Genomic DNA, 22897 nt, shown 5'->3' with positions numbered 1-22897 from the left:
CGTTGGGATGGTACGGATTTGCCAAATCTCTTAACCTGCGTAATGGGGATACAATAGTGTGGAGTATGATGCGATTCTCTCTGTATATCTACGTGAAGGTTGAAAGACAATGAATTAACTGCTGTTATCAGTTAACCTTGTACTATAGCTGAAATTTAATGGTTATATTATATGTTGGGAATGTTTTTTTGGTACAATGTGTTTTATATATTCTACTGCATGTTATTTTGTAAGCACCTTAGCCAAAATGGCAACATACTAATATTTTTTCTATTTAAAGATGTAATGTATAATCGTTTTCGGGACATACTATTGAAGTTCTCCTATTATATTCTATTAATCCTCTCTGATATGCTATTAGTTAAAATGTAATCTGTCACATAATATTGTACCAGCATTACACTAAGATCAGTCATAAAATTATTTATCGATAGTTAACATAGTCAAATATTTAATGTTTTGGTGTTTCTTTGTGAGGCACAATCAATGTTTCATCATACAATATAATGAAAGAATGCTTAGGTTCTGTAAATCCAAACAAATCGTTCTTCGCGACATCATTATTTTAACTAGATGAAGTAGAATATTCATTAGTATATCACGATCAACATCGCATCATTATGTAAAGTTTATAATGTTGAAATAATAAAAAAACCAAGGCGCCATTATAAGAAGTATAGTTAAAATGGGATAAATGTTACACGATACGGTAAAAACAGAGTAGGATAAATATTTTGTTTGTGTGGAAACTATATTTAATGGAATGAATGGTATATGATAAAAAAGAATCAAGATAATTGATAATAGTATATATAATATGTAGTAGAAGTTGAATCATTTGAATATAATATGACTCACAAACCATATACATCCTTAAATCAAAATGAACATAACAGAACCAACATAGTAAATATTCATGCACTAATTATTACAGAAAACCAAATCACACACATGTTTAAAAGCAAAGGAAACTAACATCCAGTTTTTATAACAAAGACATAAGCAAAACACACACTAAATAACAATAGATCTAATCAATCTTCTCCATTTTAATTATCTTCTTCAGCTTGTTTGATGACAGTTCTCCATCATATAATCTGTCCAAATCAGTGGATTCACTTGATGCACCAGGAAAATGCCTCTTACCAGCAGTTGTGACAGCATCAGGCTTGTGCTCAGATGTAATTTACAGGTCCTCCCAGATAATGTTGAAGAATATTACTCTGGAATATTGATATAAATGTAAGGAGGTAAGTGTGTTGCATTGAAACTCACTGTAACCAATTCATAGTCTTCATTGACATCTGTTTTAGCCTCATCGACACTCTATTTAATCTATATATAGTTTAACCCAGCAATTCAGTATAATATACTCATAGGAAACACACAAAAAAGGCATACACAGTTTAAAATTTATACCTCTAGAGTCTCAGGTATTATAGTTTGGATTGGAATAGGTTCCTTCAGAGTCAAAAAAACAAAATCAAAATCTTTCGAAAGATTGTTATAATAGCAAGTTCTCTTTTATAAAACGTATGACAGTTTATAAGAGCTTACCTCATTTGTTCCCCACTTTTCCTTAAGTTGTTGGATAATAGGATCATTTTTTACAATCATAATGACGGAGCAATTCTTCTAGCATGGATGCCACTTAACCTTCATTGCCATTTCCAACTTCAACAACTGATCAAGTGCAAACGAGAAGTCCAATGGATCAGTAATTTCATCCTATTTAAAGAACCTATTGTATTAGTGTATGCAGAGTATCGGAAAGTACATTCTAATTCGTGAGCAGAATATAAATATAACCTGCATCATAGTGTTACGGAGTTGAGACGTAGATAAACCCAAGAGCATTTCACATTCTCTGTTCCAGAACACAAAATTGCAGCTTTTGCCCCCATGATTAACCTCAATCTCAATCTTATACCTGAAACATCATAAGTAGTCGCTCCATTTAAAAAGCAGACAACATAGAACCGATATAATCATGACAAAAACAACATAGATTAGGTGAGAACAACTAAAACCTAAGGACTTCAGCCATGGTTTCATGACCAGCTTCACACTCAAATGGGGGATTGTCCCCATACGCTGTAGATGGACACATACGACAGGCACGATAGTACCATCCAAATGGAGACGCGACTAATAATTTTGTTGTAGCGACAGTAGCACAAAATGTAATCTGGACAAAGAGTAGATAATATTAGAAATTATCACAATAAATGATGAGGTTAAAAATATAATATGGAAAAATAGTAACACATACATACTTAAGTTGAATAATCTCAGCAATAGGTAAAACAACAGCCTTGGAGACCAATTTTTGCACAGGAGACAACTGTTGATTTTCAGAATTCTGGGAGGATAATTGGGAATTCCCTCCGAGTTGATCAGACATGGTTACCCTGCTCTCCTCAGGCATTCTACAGGTCACGGATCATTATCAAAGTCATGAATAAAATAATTGCATATAATGGATGATACTAACAACATACCTATTAATAAAGTCTTTCATGACATGAAAATTAGAATCAACACATAAAAGGGTCACATTGTAGGTGTTTGTCACAAACAGAGGATACTTTCCTGTAAAGTCAAATTATACCTTGTCAATTGATTTATTACAGATTTTGTAGTTTTAGTATTAATTTAAAATGATTTATATAAGCCATGAAATAACCTTCTTCTTTCATTTTGGCATGCTGAAGCAACACAATTGTAGGAAGTGATGCAACAACCTTATCTTTGTTAAACCTGATGAAATGATCCGCGTATGATTCCCACAGAGTACAGTTCATCATGTTATTGCTAAACCATCATCACAACACATTAGGGTATATCACATGATTCTAGTATCAGGGAGTCTTATGTATAACAAAAACAAACCTGTGGTCACGCAACATCATGCTAATTTGCTGCTTCTTTGCGCTTGACTCAGTCTGTGCATAACCCCCAATACTATCGACCATTCCAACGACATCTGAAATAAATATATATTAATTTCACACGGCTAAAAGGCATCAAAACATGAGATATTAAAACATCAAAAAACTATACTCACGAATCAGGACATCTTTGACAAACTTCCCTGTTATGATGTCTGGAAAACTTGTAAAATAAATCAATTTCGGGGGTATCTCATGTTTGTCTTCATCAAGAACAGACGTTCCAGCAGTAAACTTTACCATATATTTGTGTCCTGATGCCTTGAACACCAGAACATAAGGCACCACCTTAAAATTAGATACAGTATAAGTATGCCCTAATAGGCATTGTTGGTGAACACCGACACATGTGGTGATGGAACAACAACATGAATATCATCTCCCTGCGCCAGAAACCAAAAAATGTTCAAAATTATATAAACATACGTAAATGATAAACATGCCGAACATAAATAGGGTAATCACCAATTTGTCAACAAAGATCATTTCAAAATGTTCCTTGTTGTTAGACACAACATTTCATCTGTGGTGAATCCTAACAACAATCTTCCAAAGCTCTTTTCCATCGTTGCTCTCTGCTATTCTCTCAACAGGCCTAGACATGATCATGCAAATTCACAATGCACTGAATTATAACCGCAGAAGTTAGAAAGCATGGAAAGGAGAAGAATGAAACTGACTGATAAATATGCAAACCATTTAAACAGGTCATTATTGCGATTAGCCAGTTCGGAACGTGGATAGGCAGAGAAAGTGAAGAATGCGTAACTGCGAGATCATGAGTAGTTGGGAGGGTGAAACTTCCACAGTAATAACTGCCGCAGCACACAATGCATAGGGAATTATGAGAGAATGATGTGGAATTTTGTGGAGTGTTTTGCTGATGTGGATAGGCCAAATGATCAGGAAGAGGGAGACTCTTCTTATATGATAGATATATACACTACCGCAACGGAATATAAATTCCGTTTCTTAATATACTCTACGAGAACAGTTATTTTACCTACCAAAAATTAGGCATTGTCGTAGAGTTAAAATGTTGTAGTGAAAAGTCCACTTACCATGTTTCTTCAATTTCAACTTTTTTTCCCTCTTTTACTTTTTTTTCTATTTATTTTAAATCATTGTAAATAGCAAATATATATATATATATATATATATATATATATATATATATATATATATATATATATATATATATATATATATATATATATATATAAGTTGGTACACGTGTTGAAAAATGAGAGGTTTCCATAGTAGATGTAAATTGTAATACTTCAATTTAGTTGATTTGTGAAAGAAAAATATATATGAAAGCGAGTATAGTATTTAATATAGTGGTCAATGGTCATGTGTCGAAAATATCTAAAAATAGTAAAAGTGACTTCAAATAATTTAAAGGATGTATGTCCAATGTTAGTAGGAATTTAGTTGTATCCAAGTGTTTTCAAATCAAAGTGATATTATATGCTCAAATTACTATTCACCCCAACACCCAAACATGCATTTACTTTAATAAATAAAAAGAATTTAAATTTAATTTTAACATCAAATTTATTTTATTTGTCTTTAAATAACTTACATTTATATTTTACTCAATAAAGTAGTAAAATTATTAAATTAGTTTTAAAAGTAGATTAAATATTTTTTTAAGTAAAAAGTTTCAACATATTGATAACAAAATTAGAAGAGCCTAGCTAGCTTATTATTAAACATGTATACATTGTTTACATATTAGAGAGTATATAATTCTATAAATGAAAAGTAAAATTCATTTCATATTAAAGTAAAATTTATTACATATTAAAGCAATTAAACGAGTTGTGAAATTCTACTAACAAAATAAAGATTTAATATTTTATGCTATTTGATTGATATTTGAATATTTTCAATAAAGAGAAAAAGATAAATAAAGATGTTTCAGAAGTTGAAGTTTCAGAAGTAATAAAAAGTGTTGCACTAACTAGTACTCATCACACTAATTAAACATTTCAAATAAAAAAAAAATTATCGATTCAATGTATTGAATATATCCAATATTTTTTTATAAAGTTGATTATTATATTTTTAATGTATTGGATACATATATTTTGATTTTAAAATTTATTGTTTTAATTTATTAAATAATATTTAGTTAACTTTTTAACCTCTTAACGAGTATCTCACAGGCACTCGTTATTTATAAAAAAAGTCTATAGTGGAAGCCTAAAAAGAAAAACCAAGTCTATAGTTCAAACAAATTTAAAAAATAGCATTTATGTAGTATATATATGGATTAGATATACTAATGGTTAAATATATTAAAAATATCAAATTTATTTATAATTTGTTATGGAAATAATAAAACTTGAAAAATTAAAAATATTAAAAATTAATAAAATAGGTAATTTTAACTTTTATATATATTAAAAATTATAAAATTGGTACGATTTCTTTCTATTTTTGCTTTTTTATTTGTTTTTATTTTAATTATTTTATTATATTTTCTAGTAAACTGACAAGAAAGATTTTGCTACAAATCTTGTACTTTCTTCTTTTTAGATTTTCCTCTTGGTTAATTTAACGAATTTTATGAAGGAGTATATTTCAAGATAAATACAATATCATATTTATTTTTATCAAAATTTCATTTAGTTAAATAAGTGTAATATAAATGATAAAAGTGAATTTTTATCGCAAGAACTAATTAAAAAATAGAGTATAGCTAGCCGACAATAAAATATTTAAACTTCAACAAAGTGTAAAGAATCATCGTACCAAAACTTTAATTTTTTTCTCATTCTTTCCGTTATTTCAAATATATACACTATTTTAACTTTTCAATACCCACTATTTTAATTACAAAAACAAAAAAAACAAAATACCCACTATTTTTACCTATTTGATATGTAAAAATAAATTCTATGTTTTAAAAAATTAATCTATTGCGGCATTCTTCATTAAGTTCAGTTTTTTAATTAGCTTCACATGCATAGGTACGTTTTAATAAATCGTGATGTATTTGTTAGTGTGTGAGTCATTTTTAGTTAAGAATGAGAGAATCAAAAAAATTTATAGAAAACATTGTTATTATTGAAAATAATAAAACCAAATTACAAATATGTGTATATATACAACTACAACTTGAGTAACGATGTATTTCTCCCCAACCAAACCCTTCTGCAACCTCTGTCATTCCATCCAGGACGTACTTTTTCCACCTTTATCAACGAGTCTAATTGTTTCTTTCGACATGCTTTCATGCTTTCCTTTTTTATTGTTTCTTCTGGCTGTTTCAAAATGTAAGTATAAGTTCATCACTGATGTTGTTTTTCTTTGTCTTTACTAACTTGATTTTGTTGATTATGATTTTTTAGGGTTTCTGGTTTTTCACAACAATTTTTTTCACAATAGATAGTTGCTTCTGACTGTTTCTAAACGTAAGTATAAGTTCAACACACTTTTTTTCTTTACTAACTTGGTTTTGTGATTTTTATTTATTAGGTGATCGTACCTGATCAGAAGAATCGTCAAGGCAGCGGAATTTGGCTTGGAGAGCAAGATGGGGGGGTACCTGCAAGGTTCTCCGATGCTTAAGTTAGTAGCTATCAGAGAATGAGGGTTGAGAGTGAAGAATGGAATACCTGACCCTCTAGTGAAAGAGGGTATTTATAGCCCCCAGCGCTGGGCCAAGGTTCCCTAATTGGGCCAAATCCAATTGGAGGCCCACGTGCTAGGGAACTGCCAGAACGTCCCGTGCTAGGATTGAGTCAGCAGGAGACTCACGTTCCGGATGAGCATGGCGTAGGGTTCGGAGGTGGTTGACCGAATCCTTCGCTGAAGCGTGACGCGTGGTCTTCGCGCGTGGATAACTCTTGACGGTTACCCACTAAATGGGCTCAAATGACTTGGGCCTGCTCGGCTGGTGAGAAGAGCTGGGCCTGCTCGGCCCAGTCCAGAACAGGAGCCCCCCAAGTCATTAGTCTTGTAAGGGTGATGACTTTAACTAGGAGGTTAGCCGAGCAAGAGCACGAACAATGGTTTTCAACGGTGGGCTCCCCGCATGCTTAGGTCGACGGGGAGAGGAGTTGCTGCTGGTCATAAGACCGAATGGTGGTCGGCCGGTGCTTATGGGAACCGGGGAGGCGGCTGTCCCTTGGTTTCCACTTGACACGTTTCGGTTATCGTTTGTCAGCGTGACTGACAGGTGGCAGCTGTGGAGATTGCCACTATTGCTGCGCGGTTTTTAGGCATGAAAGCTGACTGCGCCCTTTGGGTTTCCCAAGCTGTTTCGGGACACGTGGCCTCTTTTCGTGGATGGAGCCGCCTTGGGGTGTAGGCAATGATGGCGCCTCCTAGGCTGCCTAGGCCATCATGACACCCTTTGGTCTTCTTTTCCTATATAAGGAGTGAGGAGATCACTCATTTGTCACTTAACACTTTTCAATCCTTCAAGATTCGTTCACTGCTCTCCTTTTCGTCTCGTACATCTCTTCTCCGCTCCTTCAAGTAAGTTCCTCGTCTTCTTCTTGTTTTTCTTTAAGTTTTATATTTTAGCTTTGAGCGCGGCGGGCAGGATTGATGAACGTATCGAGCAAGGTTTGTGAGTTCGCCGAGTAGCTCTAGGGGATTGTTACCTTTCCCATGCGTTTGCCGAGTGAGACTTGAGTGAGCGGGGCAAGAATACTTGAATGAGACGTCTAGGCTTTAGGAATAATCAAGAATAGTTTGAAAGCGACGAGCAAAGGAGGTTGCATGCCTCAGTTAGGGTATGAGTTTGCCGGAGGGCTAGATGCACTCACCGTCCATCGCTGTACCTAGTGACTTTATTCTGTGGGTGCTTCTAATTTAGTTCGTCGGTATTCGATGAGAGGCGGAATTCTTTCCTCGTCTCTTTTCCTCGCCCTTTCACTTGACTTGCGGTGGAAGAGTGGATTTGACCAGTCGAATTCACTGTTTCCTCTACTTTTCAGGTAAATGGCCGACGAGAACAAAGACGATGTCGTCTTCGACATATCAGACGGGGATGAAGCTGTTGGTTTCTCGCAGGACTAGGGCATTCCCGTCATTGAGACTTCCCCGAAGAAACTTGAGGAATGGGTGGCCGTTGCTCCGCGGACGATTACGTCGCGTTTCTCGACGCGTCCTAAGGAAGCCTTTAATGTCATCGAGGATCTTGACCAGGATGAGGAGCCTTCTTGGGGCGCCTTTGTGCCTAAATCTCATCACAGGATCTGCTCGCAATTCCCTGGTCCTCGTTTCGCAATGTATGAGTTCGTCTTCAAGGAGGTTGGTCTCCGGCTTCCCTTCACTCATTTGCAACGGAGTGTCTTCATTTGGTTGCGCTTGTGCCCGTCTCAGCTTCATCCCAACGCTTTCGCGTTCCTAAGAGCCTTTGAAGTTGTATGTGGATTCTTGGAGGTCGAAGCGACTCTGCCTCTTTTCTTCAGAGTGTTTCATTTGCAGAGGTTGCGCGACCCGGACGGCAAGTGGAGTTGGGTGTCCTTTAAGCAGCCGAAGAAGATGTTCGCCATTTATCAAGACTCTATCAAGCATTTCAAGAGTCGGTATTTTATGATCAAGCCGCTCACTCCTGAGGCCGAGAACCATTTTTTCGAGGAACGCGAGTATATTGAGGACGGGGTGAAGAGAGTGGGCCCATCTGCTCGGTTTCCGTTGGAGTGGCAGCCTGACCACTTCGAGCGTGGGACCGACTATTACATCTTTCGGGATGAGGATCTCAATGAGCGCGATACGGGGGGTATCAGCGGCTCGCTTCTTTCGTGGACGGGTTTAGACCGACAATATGTACATATCCCAACGGGGATCCCTTATTCGAGGAAGATGGAGGTCCTATGCTGGAGCCTCAGTATATCAACACAAAAGCTGTCCTCGAGTGTGGGAGTTATGGGGACGCGATAATTTTGTTAGGTTAGATAGCTATTTCTTGTTCGAACAATATCCCTTTGGTTCTAACTCTTTATTTTGCAGGAAAAATGGACGACCTGCGTGACAAGGTTGTGAAGATGAGGGCAAAGAACAAGGCGGCCGTCAAGCTGACCGTGAAACGAACGCGGGTCGAGGAGGTCAAGGCGGTTGCTGCGGGCGCCCCTGATGGTGCCTCCCCTTCGTCGATTGGGACGACCTCGGGAGGTTCTCCGGCCGGGAAAAAACAAAAGAACGAGGGGACCCCTGAACTTCGCCCCCTTATCAACGACAACCCTTCTGAGGATGACATAGTGCTGCCCTCATGTACTCTGCACAGGGGGATCTTCTCGAAGAGAAATGTGTTGCTGGAGCGCGAGGAGGTGAGGCATATAGTCAGGCGGGATGGGGTGGCCCGGGATAAGGACTTGTCCGAGGATCTTGAAGGGATGATGAGGGTGGCCGCCCTGGCCTTGGCCCTCAATGCTCAAAGGGTCTGCCCTCAGAAGGACTATGATGCTCTGCAGACCAAATATGATGAGCTGGAGCACGAGTTTGAAAATTACAAGGATAAGTATGAGGTTCAGAGCGGCATTGTTGAAGACCTCTGTAAAGAGCAGGACAAGGTCAGGACTTTGGAGGCCGAGGGAAAAAGGCTCCGTGAGCGAGTTGCTGAGTTAGAGAGGTCTCATCTCCCTGCTGCCGAGGAAGATGAAGACGAGAAAGCCTTGGTGACCCGCTCCCAGCTTCTGGGCAAGGTGAGGGAGCTGGAGGTCGACTGTGTTGCTACCCTGGGGGTTGGATTTAAAGCCGCGGTGGGTTAGCTGAAAGTCCTCAACCCGCGCTTGGTGACGAAGGGCATCGGTCCGTACAATAAGGTTGTGGACGGGCAGATTGAGTCAAATCCGGAGTTCGAAGACTGGGAAGATGAGCAGGAGCCCCAGGGTGAGGACAACGGTGCCGAGGAGGAGGATGGTGATGTCTGACCAGTTTCTTTTTGATAGTGGCCTGCGTGCCAATGTTTTGTGGCCTGCGTGCCAATGTTTTGTGGCCTGCGTGCCAAAGTAAAGTTAGTTGGGCGATGCCCGGATAATTTTTTGTAATATTTGGATATCTCTGGCCAGTTTGGTCGGTTTTTAATACTATTCTGCATTTTATGCTCCAATGTTTATTTGTGCTTATCTGATGTTTATTGTCGAATATTTATGTTTGTGCTCGGCCGAGGTTTATAGCCCGGGCGTGTAGTGTACGGTCCGGGTGCGCAGAGCAGGTGTGCGCTATAAGCGAGCTCGAGACCGCGGTCGGGGCCACGTGCTCGCGGCGTGAACGATCCCATCGCGAGCTGGGGTTCTGCCGTGCAGGTACTTCCGCGGAGGGTCTGTGTGTAAGGCCCGCTGCGTAGTCGGCTTCGCCTCCTGATAGGAAGTATCCGACTAATGCTGTCGTGGAGCATACGCGCTCGTACCATGGCGCGAGTCCTTGCCCAGCCTTTCCTCGTGTTCGCTACGAGCGGCCGGGTAGCGTTAGGTTGTTTCTAACTGTAATAGCGTATGAGTTTTTCAGCATTCCAAGGTCGAGCAAGTTTTTCGCCGAGAAGGTTCTCGAGTTAATACGCACCGTTTTCGGTTTTATCGTAAACTCGGTACGGGCCTTCCCAGTTCGGGGCTAGTTTGCCCTCGCGCAAATCTTTCATGTTTCTGCGGAGCACTAAGTCTCTGATTTCGAATCCGCGCTTGATAACTTTAGTGCTATGGCGTAAGGCTATCTGTTGTTTCAATTTCGCTTCTCGGAGGGAAGATCTTGTTCGGATTTCCTCGACCATGTCGAGCTCTTCCCTCATAGCTTCGTCATTGAGTTCCTCCTCGAGGGGTGACTCGGTCCGACGAGAGGGTTCTCGGATCTCTACGGGAATCACGGCTTCGGTGCCGTAGGTTAGCTTGAATGGTGTTTCGCCTGTGCTCGAATGTGGGGTCGTCCTGTATGCCCAGAGGATGCTGTGTAGCTCTTCGACCCAAGCCATTTTTGCTTCGCCCAACCTTCTTTTTAGTCCACGGAGAATGACCTGGTTGGCGGCTTCAGCTTGTCTGTTCGTTTGAGGGTGCTCGACCGAAGTGAAGTGTTGTTTCGTCCCGAGTTTGGCCACAAACTCTTGGAATTTTCTGTCCGTGAACTGGGTGCCGTTATCCGTTATGATCGCCTGTGGCACCCCGAACCGAGCGAGTATGTTCCGCTTATAAAAGCGGAGTACGTTTTGGGACGTGATTTTAGCGAGCACTTCAGCTTCTATCCATTTTGTGAAGTAATCCACAGCGACCACTAGGTATTTATTCTGATAAGACCCGACCGGGAAAGGTCCGAGGAGGTCCATTCCGCAGGTGGAGAAAGGCCAAGGCGAGGAGAGAGATTTGAGCTCGTTCGGGGGAGCCAGGTGCATGTCGGCATGACGCTGACATTTGTCGCATTTCTGGACATATTCTTTGGCGTCTTGCTGCATGGTCGGCCAATAGTAGCCGGCTCTGAGGGCTTTCCTCGCTAGTGATCGTCCGACGAGGTGTTGGCCGTTGATTCCTTCGTGAAGCTCTTGGAGTACCTCAAGTGCTTGCGAGGCGTCGATGCATTTAAGGAGAGGGATGGAGAAGCCTCGTCGGTATAGTTTGTTTTCGATGATAGTGTACGAACAGGCTCGTCTCTTAATCGCTGAAGCTTCCTTCGCGTCAGCCGGAAGTTCGTCTTTCGTTAGGAAGTTATATACTGGGGTCATCCAGCAATGGTCGTCCCCGATAGCGAATATTTGTAGAGCTCGTGCTTTTTCGCCTATGCTTGGTCGGGGTAGGATTTCCTGGATAACCGACTTGTTTCCCCCCTTCTTTCTTGTGCTCGCAAGTTTGGATAATATGTCGGCATGCGAGTTATGTTCTCGGGGAATATGCTCGACTTCTGCTTTGACGAATTTTTTCATCTTATCCTTGACGAGCGTGAGTTACTCGGCGAGTACGTCGTTTTTGGCTTGGTAATCACCGCTGATGTGGGACGCGACGAGTTGGGAGTCCGTGTAGATCTTGACCTCCCGTGCGCCCACATCCTCGGCAAGTCTCAGGCCTGCAAGGAGGGCTTCGTACTCAGCCTAGTTGTTCGACGTGCTGAAAGATAGGACTAAAGATACTTCGATGATGAGTCCTTCGCCGTTTTCTAAGATAATGCCTGCCCCGCTTCCCGAACTGCTTGAGGCGCCATTTACGTAGATGGTCCATTTGTTCCTGGTCGGGTCCGGAGAGTCGGTGATCGAGGTCATCTCTACTACAAAGTCTGCTAACGCCTGAGCTTTTAATGCTCTCCTGCTTTCGTACTGTACGTCGAACTCCGAAAGCTCGAGGGACCATCTCAGCATTCTTCCGGCCATATCTGGACGGCTGAGGAGTTGCTTGATGGGTTGATCTGTTCGAACGAAGATGGTCTGGGCGAGGAAATAGTATCGCAGCCTTCTGGCCGCTATCACTAGGGCCATGGAGACTTTCTCGATCTGTTGGTATCACACCTCGGGTCCTTGTAGGGCTTTGCTGGTGAAATATACGGGTTTTTGCCCGTCTTCGGTTTCTCGGATCAAAGCCGCGCTGACCGCTTCATTTGAAACGGCTAGGTAAAGGTACAGAGGCTCGTTGTCATCGGGTCGAGAAAGGACGGGCGGTTTGGAGAGCACTTGCTTGAGGTGTGAAAGTGCTTGCTCGCATTCTTCGGACCATTCAAAGGCCGCTTCTTTGCGTAGCAGTTTAAAGAAAGGGAGGGCGTGTTGGGCGGATTTCGCGACGAAACGTGATAGTGCGGTGAGCATCCCGTTTAAGACTTGGATGGATTTTTTATTGTTAGGAGTGGGGAGTTCGGAGAATGCTCGACATTTATCCGGGTTGGCCTCCATTCCCCGTTCGGTCAAATAGAAATCGAGGAATTTGCCTGCTCGGACGCCGAAGGTGCACTTCTCCAGGTTGAAGCGCATCTTGCAGGACCTGGCCCACTCAAATACCCGCTCGAGATGGGAGGTGTGGTCGGTGTCTTCTCGAGATTTGACGATCATATCGTCCATGTATACCTCGAGGGTGTCGCCGATCTCTCCTCGGAACACTTTGTTCATCATCCGTTGATACGTGGACCCAGCGTTTTTTAGGCCAAAGGGCATTACGTTGTAGTAATAGTTGCCCGACTCGGTCATAAACGCCGTGCACTGCTTGTCGCTCCTTGATCCGCTGTCGCGCACGGATCAAAAACGAGTGTTTTGTAAAAACTGTAGTAACGGTAACGACAACTCGGATATCGTCTCACAAGGATTCTTAGTTATTACTAACCGACGGTAAATTGAATTAAAGGGGGGGATTAGGATTGATTTAATAATAACATAGTGAAAAAGTGATTAAAATAAGTGATTATGTAAATAAGCTAAAACGACAATTCTACTGATTCGGTTACCGACTTATCATTGGTTCAATAAACTTCAATCCCCTAAGCGAATTCTATCCCCCTACCGATTACAACATCAATTAACAAGCGAAATTGACATTATAAGATTCCATTCCTATTTTCTGAATAAAGCAAACGGATTAAGCACAATCACGAATTAAGCAAACGTGATTCTAACATACACACTTTAACGATTAAGCAACGATAAAGTACGATAAAAGTCAAGGAACATAAATCAATCGGTATAAATCAATAATATTCTATATAACTCGAATTAAGCAAACAAGACATATAGATTAATATCGAAAGGGAAAAGAAATTGGATTAAAGATTAAAAACCTCAAAGTATTGGAAACCGTAACCAGCAGAAATTGCCTTCGGGGATTAGTTCCTCATCATTCGTACAAGCTTTCAAAATTATTTGGTGAAAAGTAAAAAGTGATATTCCGCTGTACGGCCAGACCTAGACTAAAGAGAAGACAAAAGGAAATTCGGGTCATAACCCAACTGGGTCAAACAAACATAACCCAGGCCTAAAACTAATGATCCAAAACTAAATAAAACTAATGCTGCAACTTCAAACGAAATTCTGGAAAATATGCGCTCCGAATCTGACTTTGACTCCAACACGAAAGTTGTAGATCTTTCTCTTAGCTTTCCGTCGATTATTAGAACGCCTCAATCGGACTCCTGGAACTCCAGTTATGATCGTTTCCGTGCAGACTACTAAAGCTGAAAATTAAATACGAAAATCAAATAACAATAAAAATGAATTAAAATATAAAAACATAATAAAATAGAAAAATAAACAAATCAAACCATAGAAATGCCTAAGTACAAACATAAAGGAATGTGCATCAAAATGCACTGATCAAATTCCCCCACACTTGAACTTTTGCACTCCGAGCAAAATGAAAAGAAAGCAGAAATACATCAACAGTTACTCATCCTAGGCTACAAATCTTCTTTGGGTAAGTTTGCATCGACAGGTACTAATCTTGCACACTAAGGACATCGTAAGAACACTAACCACAGATATGCAGACATAAGGCTCCTAAATACACAAACCAATTCAAATCATATTATTATACCATAGCCTAACTTACTCATCCTTTTTGCTCTTTTTCATTCCGGCGCAATCACATTAAGCCCGTTATCTCCACACACTTATAGCAGGACAACCGGTTAGTGACTCTGATCCTTTTGCACGGGGTTCCGGTACTTGCGTGGCATAACCCTTTGCTTACTCAGATGTAGTTGCGGGGGATCGGACCGTAATCCTCCCTACCAAGTTCAGCACCAGAAACCGCTGAACCAACTAACAAAGAGTTTTGAATTTTTTTTTGAAGATTATACAACCGTTGGGTTAAGTGACCGGGTGAGGATCACCAAACTTAGAAGGTGTATTACCTTTTTCTTTTCTCTTTTTTTTTCTTTTCTTTTCGGAACATTCACTTATATTCATCGGCTTCTTGCGTAAAGTGTGTGAGAGATGGTGCCGACTGCTGAAATAAACTACTAAAGAGCTGTCAAAGAATGAGAAATTAAGGCTAAAACATAATAACAAATTCAAATCAATTTCCATATGCAGGAGACTAACGGTGTTAGAACGATACCGATCTTGTGAATTTTTCCCAAGTTTCCGCAAACTCGACTCAAATCAGTCTGTAGCTCAAAACTTTCAAGAAGATGCATTTTTTTATTGATTGAAATTAAACAAAATACTAACAAAAACAAATAAAAAATTGAAAGAAAACAAAACAAATAAATGATTCCCTCCCCCACACTTAAGACATACATTGTCCTCAATGAAAAGACATAAATATTAAAGTAAGAGGGAGAGAAAGGAAAGAACACACCCGCGTGGTCAAGGAGGATAGGTGATCACATAAGCAGCCTTTTCTAGTGAAGGATCTTCTACATTCTCTTCTTCCAAAGTGGGACTCTCATGGAGTAGCTTTGGGTAATGTCCATTGAACTTGAAATTTTTATTAAAGCCTTCGCCTTTTATTCCAGGATCAAAGAAGAATCTTCGATAAATAAAAGTGTTGAATGGACACGTGATCTTTTCCACAACACTAAAGATAAAAAGATTGAGGGGCTGCCTCCCTAATTTTGTTTCATCTTCCCCTTCAACTGAGACCCTATGCAAAATCATGGACGGGCTAATATCGGAAATGTCGGCCAATGTCCACCCAATCACCTTCTTATGCTTCTTCAAAACCTGCAATAGCTTATTTTCTTGATCAAAATCAAGGTTAGAAGAAATTATAACCGGGAGTTTTTTATTGCTCTCTAAATAAGCGTATCTCAAATTTTCAGGAAGTTGTTTCAGCTCGGGGGAAGGTGGCTGCTCAATGGAATGAGTGCTTGAGGTTGCCGGGATGTCAAGAGTATCAGCTGCATGAACAGCTTCATCGATAAGAACTTCACCTGTAGTAAATATGTTACCCTGCAAGGCAGCATCAATCTCAGCACATACAACACAAATGTTAGTGTCAGTACAATCAGAACATGAGTAAACACCATCAAAATCAGACAGTGATGGAAAATCAGATGCAAGCAAATCATTACGAGTATCATCAACATTTTCAGAAAGCGACTCAATTTGAAAAATAGAATTCTCTTCCAAAGGTTGTTGGTTTAGTCGTTGAGCTTGTTGCATGGCATTCATCAAAGTGGAAAGTTGTCCAATCTGTATTTGCAAAGTCTGAAGAGTATAATCTATTTGTTGTTGATACTGAAGATTATTTTCAGCCATTTGTTTGATAATATCCTCTAGTGAAGGTTCAAAAGGTGCAGAGCACACAACCTGAAATTCATTCAAATGCTTATACGGATCCTCACCTGCAAAACCATTAAACCTAGGCAACAAATGTGTTAAACCATATTCCAATTCAAAAGGTGCATCAGCCACAGGATAGTCAATACATAAACCATTATAGTTCATATTATTGACAGCCAACTGTCTCAAAGTTCTTTGTTCAGCCATGTCATCAACAAACACAGAAATACCAACTATGTCTCAAATGGGCAGAAACAAATAGAAAGAAGAAAAACGATTAAAATAAATTCATAAAAAGATAAAAACACAAAATTTAATCTAATTAAGACAAATAAGAATTTTGGGAATTCTTTTGGATTTTTTCGACTCTATGAAAACAGTAAATAATTCATTAAAAATAGAAAAACGATGAATTTGGAGATTTGGGGTCGACTTCCCTTACTCTTCTAGAGTAAGGGAGTATTGATCGCACGATTTTTCTGCTCCCAATAGGCAAAAAAAGATTATCGATCGGACTCAATTTTCAAAAAAACTGTTTTTTTCGACTCAAAAATGCGTTATGGCCGAAACCGCGAGGAACCTATGGCCTAAACGCACAAACACTAAACCTATGACTCTAATATCAGTTAATAACGACAAGAATCCCCGGCAACGGCGCCAATTTGATCCGCTGTCGCGCACGGATCAAAAACGAGTGTTTTGTAAAAACTGTAGTAACGGTAACGACAACTCGGATATCGTCTCACAAGGATTCTTAGTTATTACTAACCGACGGTAAATTGAATTAAAGGGGGGATTAGGATTGATTTAATAATAACATAGTGAAAAAGTGATTAAAATAAGTGATTATGTAAATAAGCTAAAACGACAATTCTACTGATTCGGTTACCGACTTATCATTGGTTCAATAAACTTCAATCCCCTAAGCGGATTCTATCCCCCTACCGATTACAACATCAATTAACAAGCGAAATTGACATTATAAGATTCCATTCCTATTTTCTGAATAAAGCAAACGGATTAAGCACAATCACGAATTAAGCAAACGTGATTCTAACATACACACTTTAACGATTAAGTAACGATAAAGTACGATAAAAGTCAAGGAACATAAATCAATCGGTATAAATCAATAATATTCTATATAACTCGAATTAAGCAAACAAGACATATAGATTAATATCGAAAGGGAAAAGAAATTGGATTAAAGATTAAAAACCTCAAAGTATTGGAAACCGTAACCAGCAGAAATTGCCTTCGGGGATTAGTTCCTCATCATTCGTACAAGCTTTCAAAATTATTTGGTGAAAAGTAAAAAGTGATATTCCGCTGTACGGCCAGACCTAGACTAAAGAAAAGACAAAAGGAAATTCGGGTCATAACCCAACTGGGTCAAACAAACATAACCCAGGCCCAAAACTAATGATCCAAAACTAAATAAAACTAATGCTGCAACTTCAAACAAAATTCTGGAAAATATGCACTCCGAATCTGACTTTGACTCCAACATGAAAGTTGTAGATCTTTCTCTTAGCTTTCCGTCGATTATTAGAACGCCTCAATCGGACTCCTGGAACTCCAGTTATGATTGTTTCCGTGCAGACTACTAAAGCTGAAAATTAAATACGAAAATCAAATAACAATAAAAATGAATTAAAATATAAAAACATAATAAAATAGAAAAATAAACAAATCAAACCATAGAAATGCCTAAGTACAAACATAAAGGAATGTGCATCAAAATGCACTGATCACTCCTCGCCATGGGGATCTGGTTGTAACCTGAATAAGCATCCATAAAAGATAATAGTTTATAGCCGGCCGAGTTGTCGACCAGTCTATAATTGTTAGGTAAAGGATAGGCGTCTTTTGGACATGCCCGGTTAACATCAGTGTAATCAACACACATTCTCCATTTTCCATTAGATTTCTTAACAAGTACAACGTTTGAGAGCCAAGTTGAATACTTGGCCTCGGAAATAAAATTTGCCTCTAGGAGGTCTTTTACAGCTTTCTCGGCAGCCTCCGCTTTCTCGGGGGACTGCCGACGCCTACGTTGAACTATGGCCTTCGCGGCTGGATCGATGGAGAGGTGGTGGCAGGCGACCTCGGGGTCGAGTCCGGGCATTTCTGCGGCGCTCCAGGCGAACAAGTCTGCATTGGCTCGAAGGTAGGCCACGAGCTGCTTCCTCGGTAGGTCTGGGATGCCCTTGCCAATCTTTACCGCTTTGTCGGGGTTTTCGCCCAAGGTGACAAGCTCGAAATCTCCGTCTGGGACAGGTCGGACGGGATGAGGTGTCTTTGATCGCGTCTCTTCCCCGATCTTTAGTTCTTCTTCTGTAAACCGTGCATCAAGGTCGACTGAGCTGACGTTGGTTGTCTGATGCTGGTTTTCTCGAGGATGTTTGTCTTTGGCCCTTGGCTTTTTGTTGGAGCTGGGTGGAGGAGCGATCAGTTCTAGTCCCTTGACGGAGGCGTCGAAGATTCTCCTGGCAGCTTCAATATCGGCGTTGATGGTGGCCACTCGTCCTGTTCTCGTGTAAAACTTCATCTTTAGGTGGACAGTGGAGGGTACGGCAGTTAGCTCGGCCAGAGTGAGGCGCCCGATAATGCAATTGTATAGGGTTTTGCAGTCGATCACCAAGAATCTGGTTTTGACTTGCCTAGAGGCCTCCCCTTCTCCGAAGGTGACAATCAGCTCGACGTAACCCCAGGGTTTGGTGGTAGCTCCGTTGAAACCTTGGAGGTCCGAACCCACATAGGGAGTGAGGTGTGAGTCGTCTAGCTGGAGTGTCCGGAAGAGGTGGGAATACATGATGTCGACCGAGCTGCCTTCGTCGACCAGGATCCGTCGGACGTCGAAATTTGCCATTCTAGCTCGGACGAGCAGGGGAATTGTGGCGTTTGGAGCTGCGCCGGGCAGTTCTTCCAGGTATAAGGTGATTGGTTCTGACTTTCCCCCGAACTTTCGCAGCGTACGGCCGAGATCCGCGTTGGCGCTGAGCAATTCATCGAACTTTCTCTTCACTGAACTGATGGTGAGGGAGCCTGGATCCCCGCCGTTGGAGACGACCATGGCGAATGGGAAAGATTCCCATTTGCTGAGTGCGGTAGACATCCCGACCGATGGTACGAAATCTTCTGGTCGGGTGACGGACAGGGCTACTTGTAGGGGCCTGTTATCCGGCGAGTTCCCCTCGTCAGAGTTTCTTTGGTCGTCCCTTCGGGAAGGTTCCCCTTTCTTTGTGTACCTCGAAAGGCGACCCTCCTTGATCAGTGTTTCAATGGCATCCTTGAGATGAATGCATTCCTCGGTCAGATGGCCGTGACTCTTATGGTATTTTCAGTACTTTGACTTGTCGGTTCCCGGCCTTGTGGGGTTTGACTTCGGGGGCCTGATGTTCAATTTCTTGAAGTCGGTGTTTTGGCATTCGGCCAGGATCCTCTCCCGTGAGGCGTTTAGAGGGGTGTAGTCGTTGAAGCAACCAGATGGTCCTCAGTGCTCTTTGATGTCGAGAGACCTGTCGTCTTTCCTTTTTTCATGCCCTCGCTTCGAGCCTGAGTGCTCATAGTTTGAACTGCGAGCGGCGTCGTTGCCTCGCGAGGCTTTGATGGCAGCAGCCTCTCCCTCCTCGAATGCGATGAAAGCTTGAGCTTTGCGAAGGAGGGCGTTCATGGAGTGGACCTTCTCAATCATGATGGCCTTCTTAAAGTCACTTCCGGGGAGGAGTCCTCGTTCGAGGAGGTACCTCTTCATGTAGTCTGTCGTCTGCACTTGGATGGCTTCTTTATTGAACCTGTCGAGGTAGTCTCTTAGAGGTTCGTTGGTACCTTGGATTACCGCTTCAAGGTTCGCCTCCGACTTTGGTTGCCGACGAGACGCCGTGAAGTGGCTTAGGAAAAGGTCTTTCAGTTCAGTCCAGGAGTGGATGGAGTCAGGAGGCAGATTCCTGTACCATGTCATCGCTCCTTTCCGTAAGGTGGTCGGAAATATGCGGCATTTGATGGATCCCCGGACAACATGGTAGTCCATGACAGCTTCGATGCTCCTTATGTGGTCGTCGGGGTCGGTGGTCCCGTCGTACTGATCCAAGATGGGTAGTTTTTCCATACCTCGCGGGAGACGAACTCGCCGGATGTGCTCAGACAAGGGACTGCGGAAATCTTCTTTGTCGCTAGGTCCGGGAGAGTTTGAATGTCTGCCCCGCTTGGATTTTGTGTGTGTTTTTCCTGAGATTCTGCGGTTGTCTTTTGAAGGAGAATGCTCGCGGGGTTTCAACACAGCTTTGGAGGGGCCTCGGTGTTCCTTCTCAGGTGAGAGGCTCCTGGCTTTAGTGGTTTCAGGTTTCTGATTCTTCTGACTCTTTCGAGGTGGAGAGAGGGAATAAGACCTCTGACGACGGTTCCTCTTAGGTGGGGAGCTAGACGAGGACGGGGAGCGCTTGCGATATCTCCTTGGAGGCGAGCGCGAGGAGGAATAGGAACGTGACCGATGGCGTCTCCGCGGAGGGGAACGATATCGTCGCTTCCTTTCCAGCTCGTGGATGCGGTCGTCCTGAATTCGGAGGAGGCTGTTCGTCTTCTGCAGCTCTTTGAGCAGACGGACGGTGATGGGGTCAGCATCCTCGGGAATGTTGAGTGGCTCTTCCTCTTCTTCGTGACGGGCTCTCTACGCTGTCGGAGGTGTGGGTGAATGAGGAGGCAGCGTGCCCGTCTCTGGCGTCAGTCTCATTCATATTCTGAAGTTGCTCTGGTTCAGTCTGGGGTCGAGTCTGCTCGTCTTCCCCGTTCTGAACGTGTCCCTCGGGAGGAACTTGTTCGACATTCTGGACTTGCTGAATGCTGTGCACATGTTGGATGTTCTGAATCTGTTGCCTCCGGGGTTGCGAGGTCTCATGTCTCGGCCTTCTCTGTCCGGCAAGAGCATGTTGCGGTCCTTCCTGCCGACGACGATTCGTCACCTCGCGGGTGGAATCCTCAATCAGCTGTTCCAGGAGGAAGGGATCAGGGTTTGGGACGTTGTTGCTGTTAGCCATGACGATCGTGAAAGGTAATGCTTTGATCTTTGTTAAAGAAGGGGGAGCAAGGTTCCCACAGACGGCGCCACTGATCGTACCTGATCAGAAGAATCGTCAAGGCAGCGGAATCTGGCTTGGAGAGCAAGATGGGGGGGGTACCTGCAAGGTTCTCCGATGCTTAAGTTAGTAGCTATCAGGGAATGAGGGTTGAGAGTGAAGAATGGAATACCTGACCCTCTAGTGAAAGAGGGTATTTATAGCCCCCAGCGCTGGGCCAAGGTTCCCTAATTGGGCCAAATCCAATTGGAGGCCCACGTGCTAGGGAACTGCCAGAACGTCCCGTGCTAGGGCTGAGTCAGCAGGAGACTCACGTTCTGGATGAGCATGGCGTAGGGTTCGGAGGTGGTTGACCGAATCCTTCGCTGAAGCGTGACGTGTGGTCTTCGCGCGTGGATAACTCTTGACGGTTACCCACTAAATGGGCCCAAATGACTTGGGCCTGCTCGGCTGGTGAGAAGAGCTGGGCCTGCTCGACCCAGTCCAGAACATTAGGGTTTCTAGATTTTCACAACAGACTGTTTCTTTGTTAATGTTTTCATGTTTTCCTTTTTGGTTCCTAATGTTATTTGATTTGATCATTAACTTTCAGGGATGTGCCACTCATGTGGTTATTCCGACGATCTTCAAACAAACTTTTGATTCCATGATGATGGACAATGGTGCATGTACCATGTCAAACTTTCAGGTTCAACCAAATGAATTAATATTCTAACCAACTAACCACAAATTTCTCCTCAAATTCAATGAGGGTACAACCATTGAGGATCTTGGGAAACATGATATATCAGATAAACCAACCAGCTTAATCATGTTCGCCGATATTAAATCAGGGAAGTGGCAGAAGAACATTCTTTGTGGTATTGTTTTTTTTTTTTCATAAGCAAGAAATCTACTAATAGGAGAACTAAAGGTTCTCCAACCTTTATACACAATAACGGTTCCTAGCCGACAATAACGATATTACAAACCAAATAAAAATTACGACATAAAAGACAAAGGATCTTTTATAAAATCGTAAAATGTAGTATTTGGATGAGCAATATTGCCAAAAAAAAGGACCACCTCCACACCAAAATCTTTGTGGTATTGTGATTTAACTAATGAAAATATGTGTTTTCTTTTCTTTTACCGGATTATTATCAATTTCAATGACATTTTCTTTCATTGTAGATATTATTGGTGTTGTTGATGATGTTGGATACACTCAATGTTAAACTGAAGGAAAAAAACACAAGTCAACTTGCTTTTGCGAGATTTGAGGTATGAATGTTTATCTGTTATATTTAGGGTTTCAATAACCTTTAATGCTTTCAGTTTGTTGTGATCACTAACCGACTCCATTTTAAACTGAAGCGATAACACGTTGAACTGTACAGTCTAGGAAGGATACGCAATTGATTTCTTTGACTACAAACAAAAAATTAATGATTCCCCGAAACCCGCTGTTATTCTGCTGAAATTTGCTAAAGTGAAGAAGGAAGGTTCACTGCAACTAATAATTCAAACATTATTATCCAATACACTGTATTATTGTAAATTATTGTGTATTAAATTTTTTTTCTCTATGTAGGCAAATATCAACTAGCTGTGACAAACACATACAATGTGACCAAACTCCACATCAATGCTGATATGCCCGAAGTGAATGATTTTATCAAACACTGGGCTCCCTCCCTTTGCCTTTCCATATTAAAACTGAGATACCATATGTTTTTATTAAATGTTAT

At 41.5% G+C, this 22897-nt stretch overlaps 1 protein-coding gene across 1 annotated transcript; it reads right to left on the bottom strand.

Moving 5' to 3' along the window:
• Nucleotides 1-19588: 19588 nt before the first annotated feature.
• LOC131597156 (uncharacterized) lies at nt 19589-20203 on the bottom strand. The gene has a single exon (XM_058869867.1). It carries the CDS (start codon nt 20201-20203, stop codon nt 19589-19591), a length of 615 nt encoding a protein of 204 aa, XP_058725850.1.
• Between the last annotated feature and the right edge of the window lie 2694 nt (nt 20204-22897).

This window comes from Vicia villosa, linkage group LG4 (genome assembly GCF_029867415.1).
Source record: "Vicia villosa cultivar HV-30 ecotype Madison, WI linkage group LG4, Vvil1.0, whole genome shotgun sequence".
NCBI lineage: Eukaryota > Viridiplantae > Streptophyta > Magnoliopsida > Fabales > Fabaceae > Vicia > Vicia villosa.
Note: the sequence above shows the minus strand (reverse complement) of the source record. Positions and strands in the feature narration are given on the sequence as shown.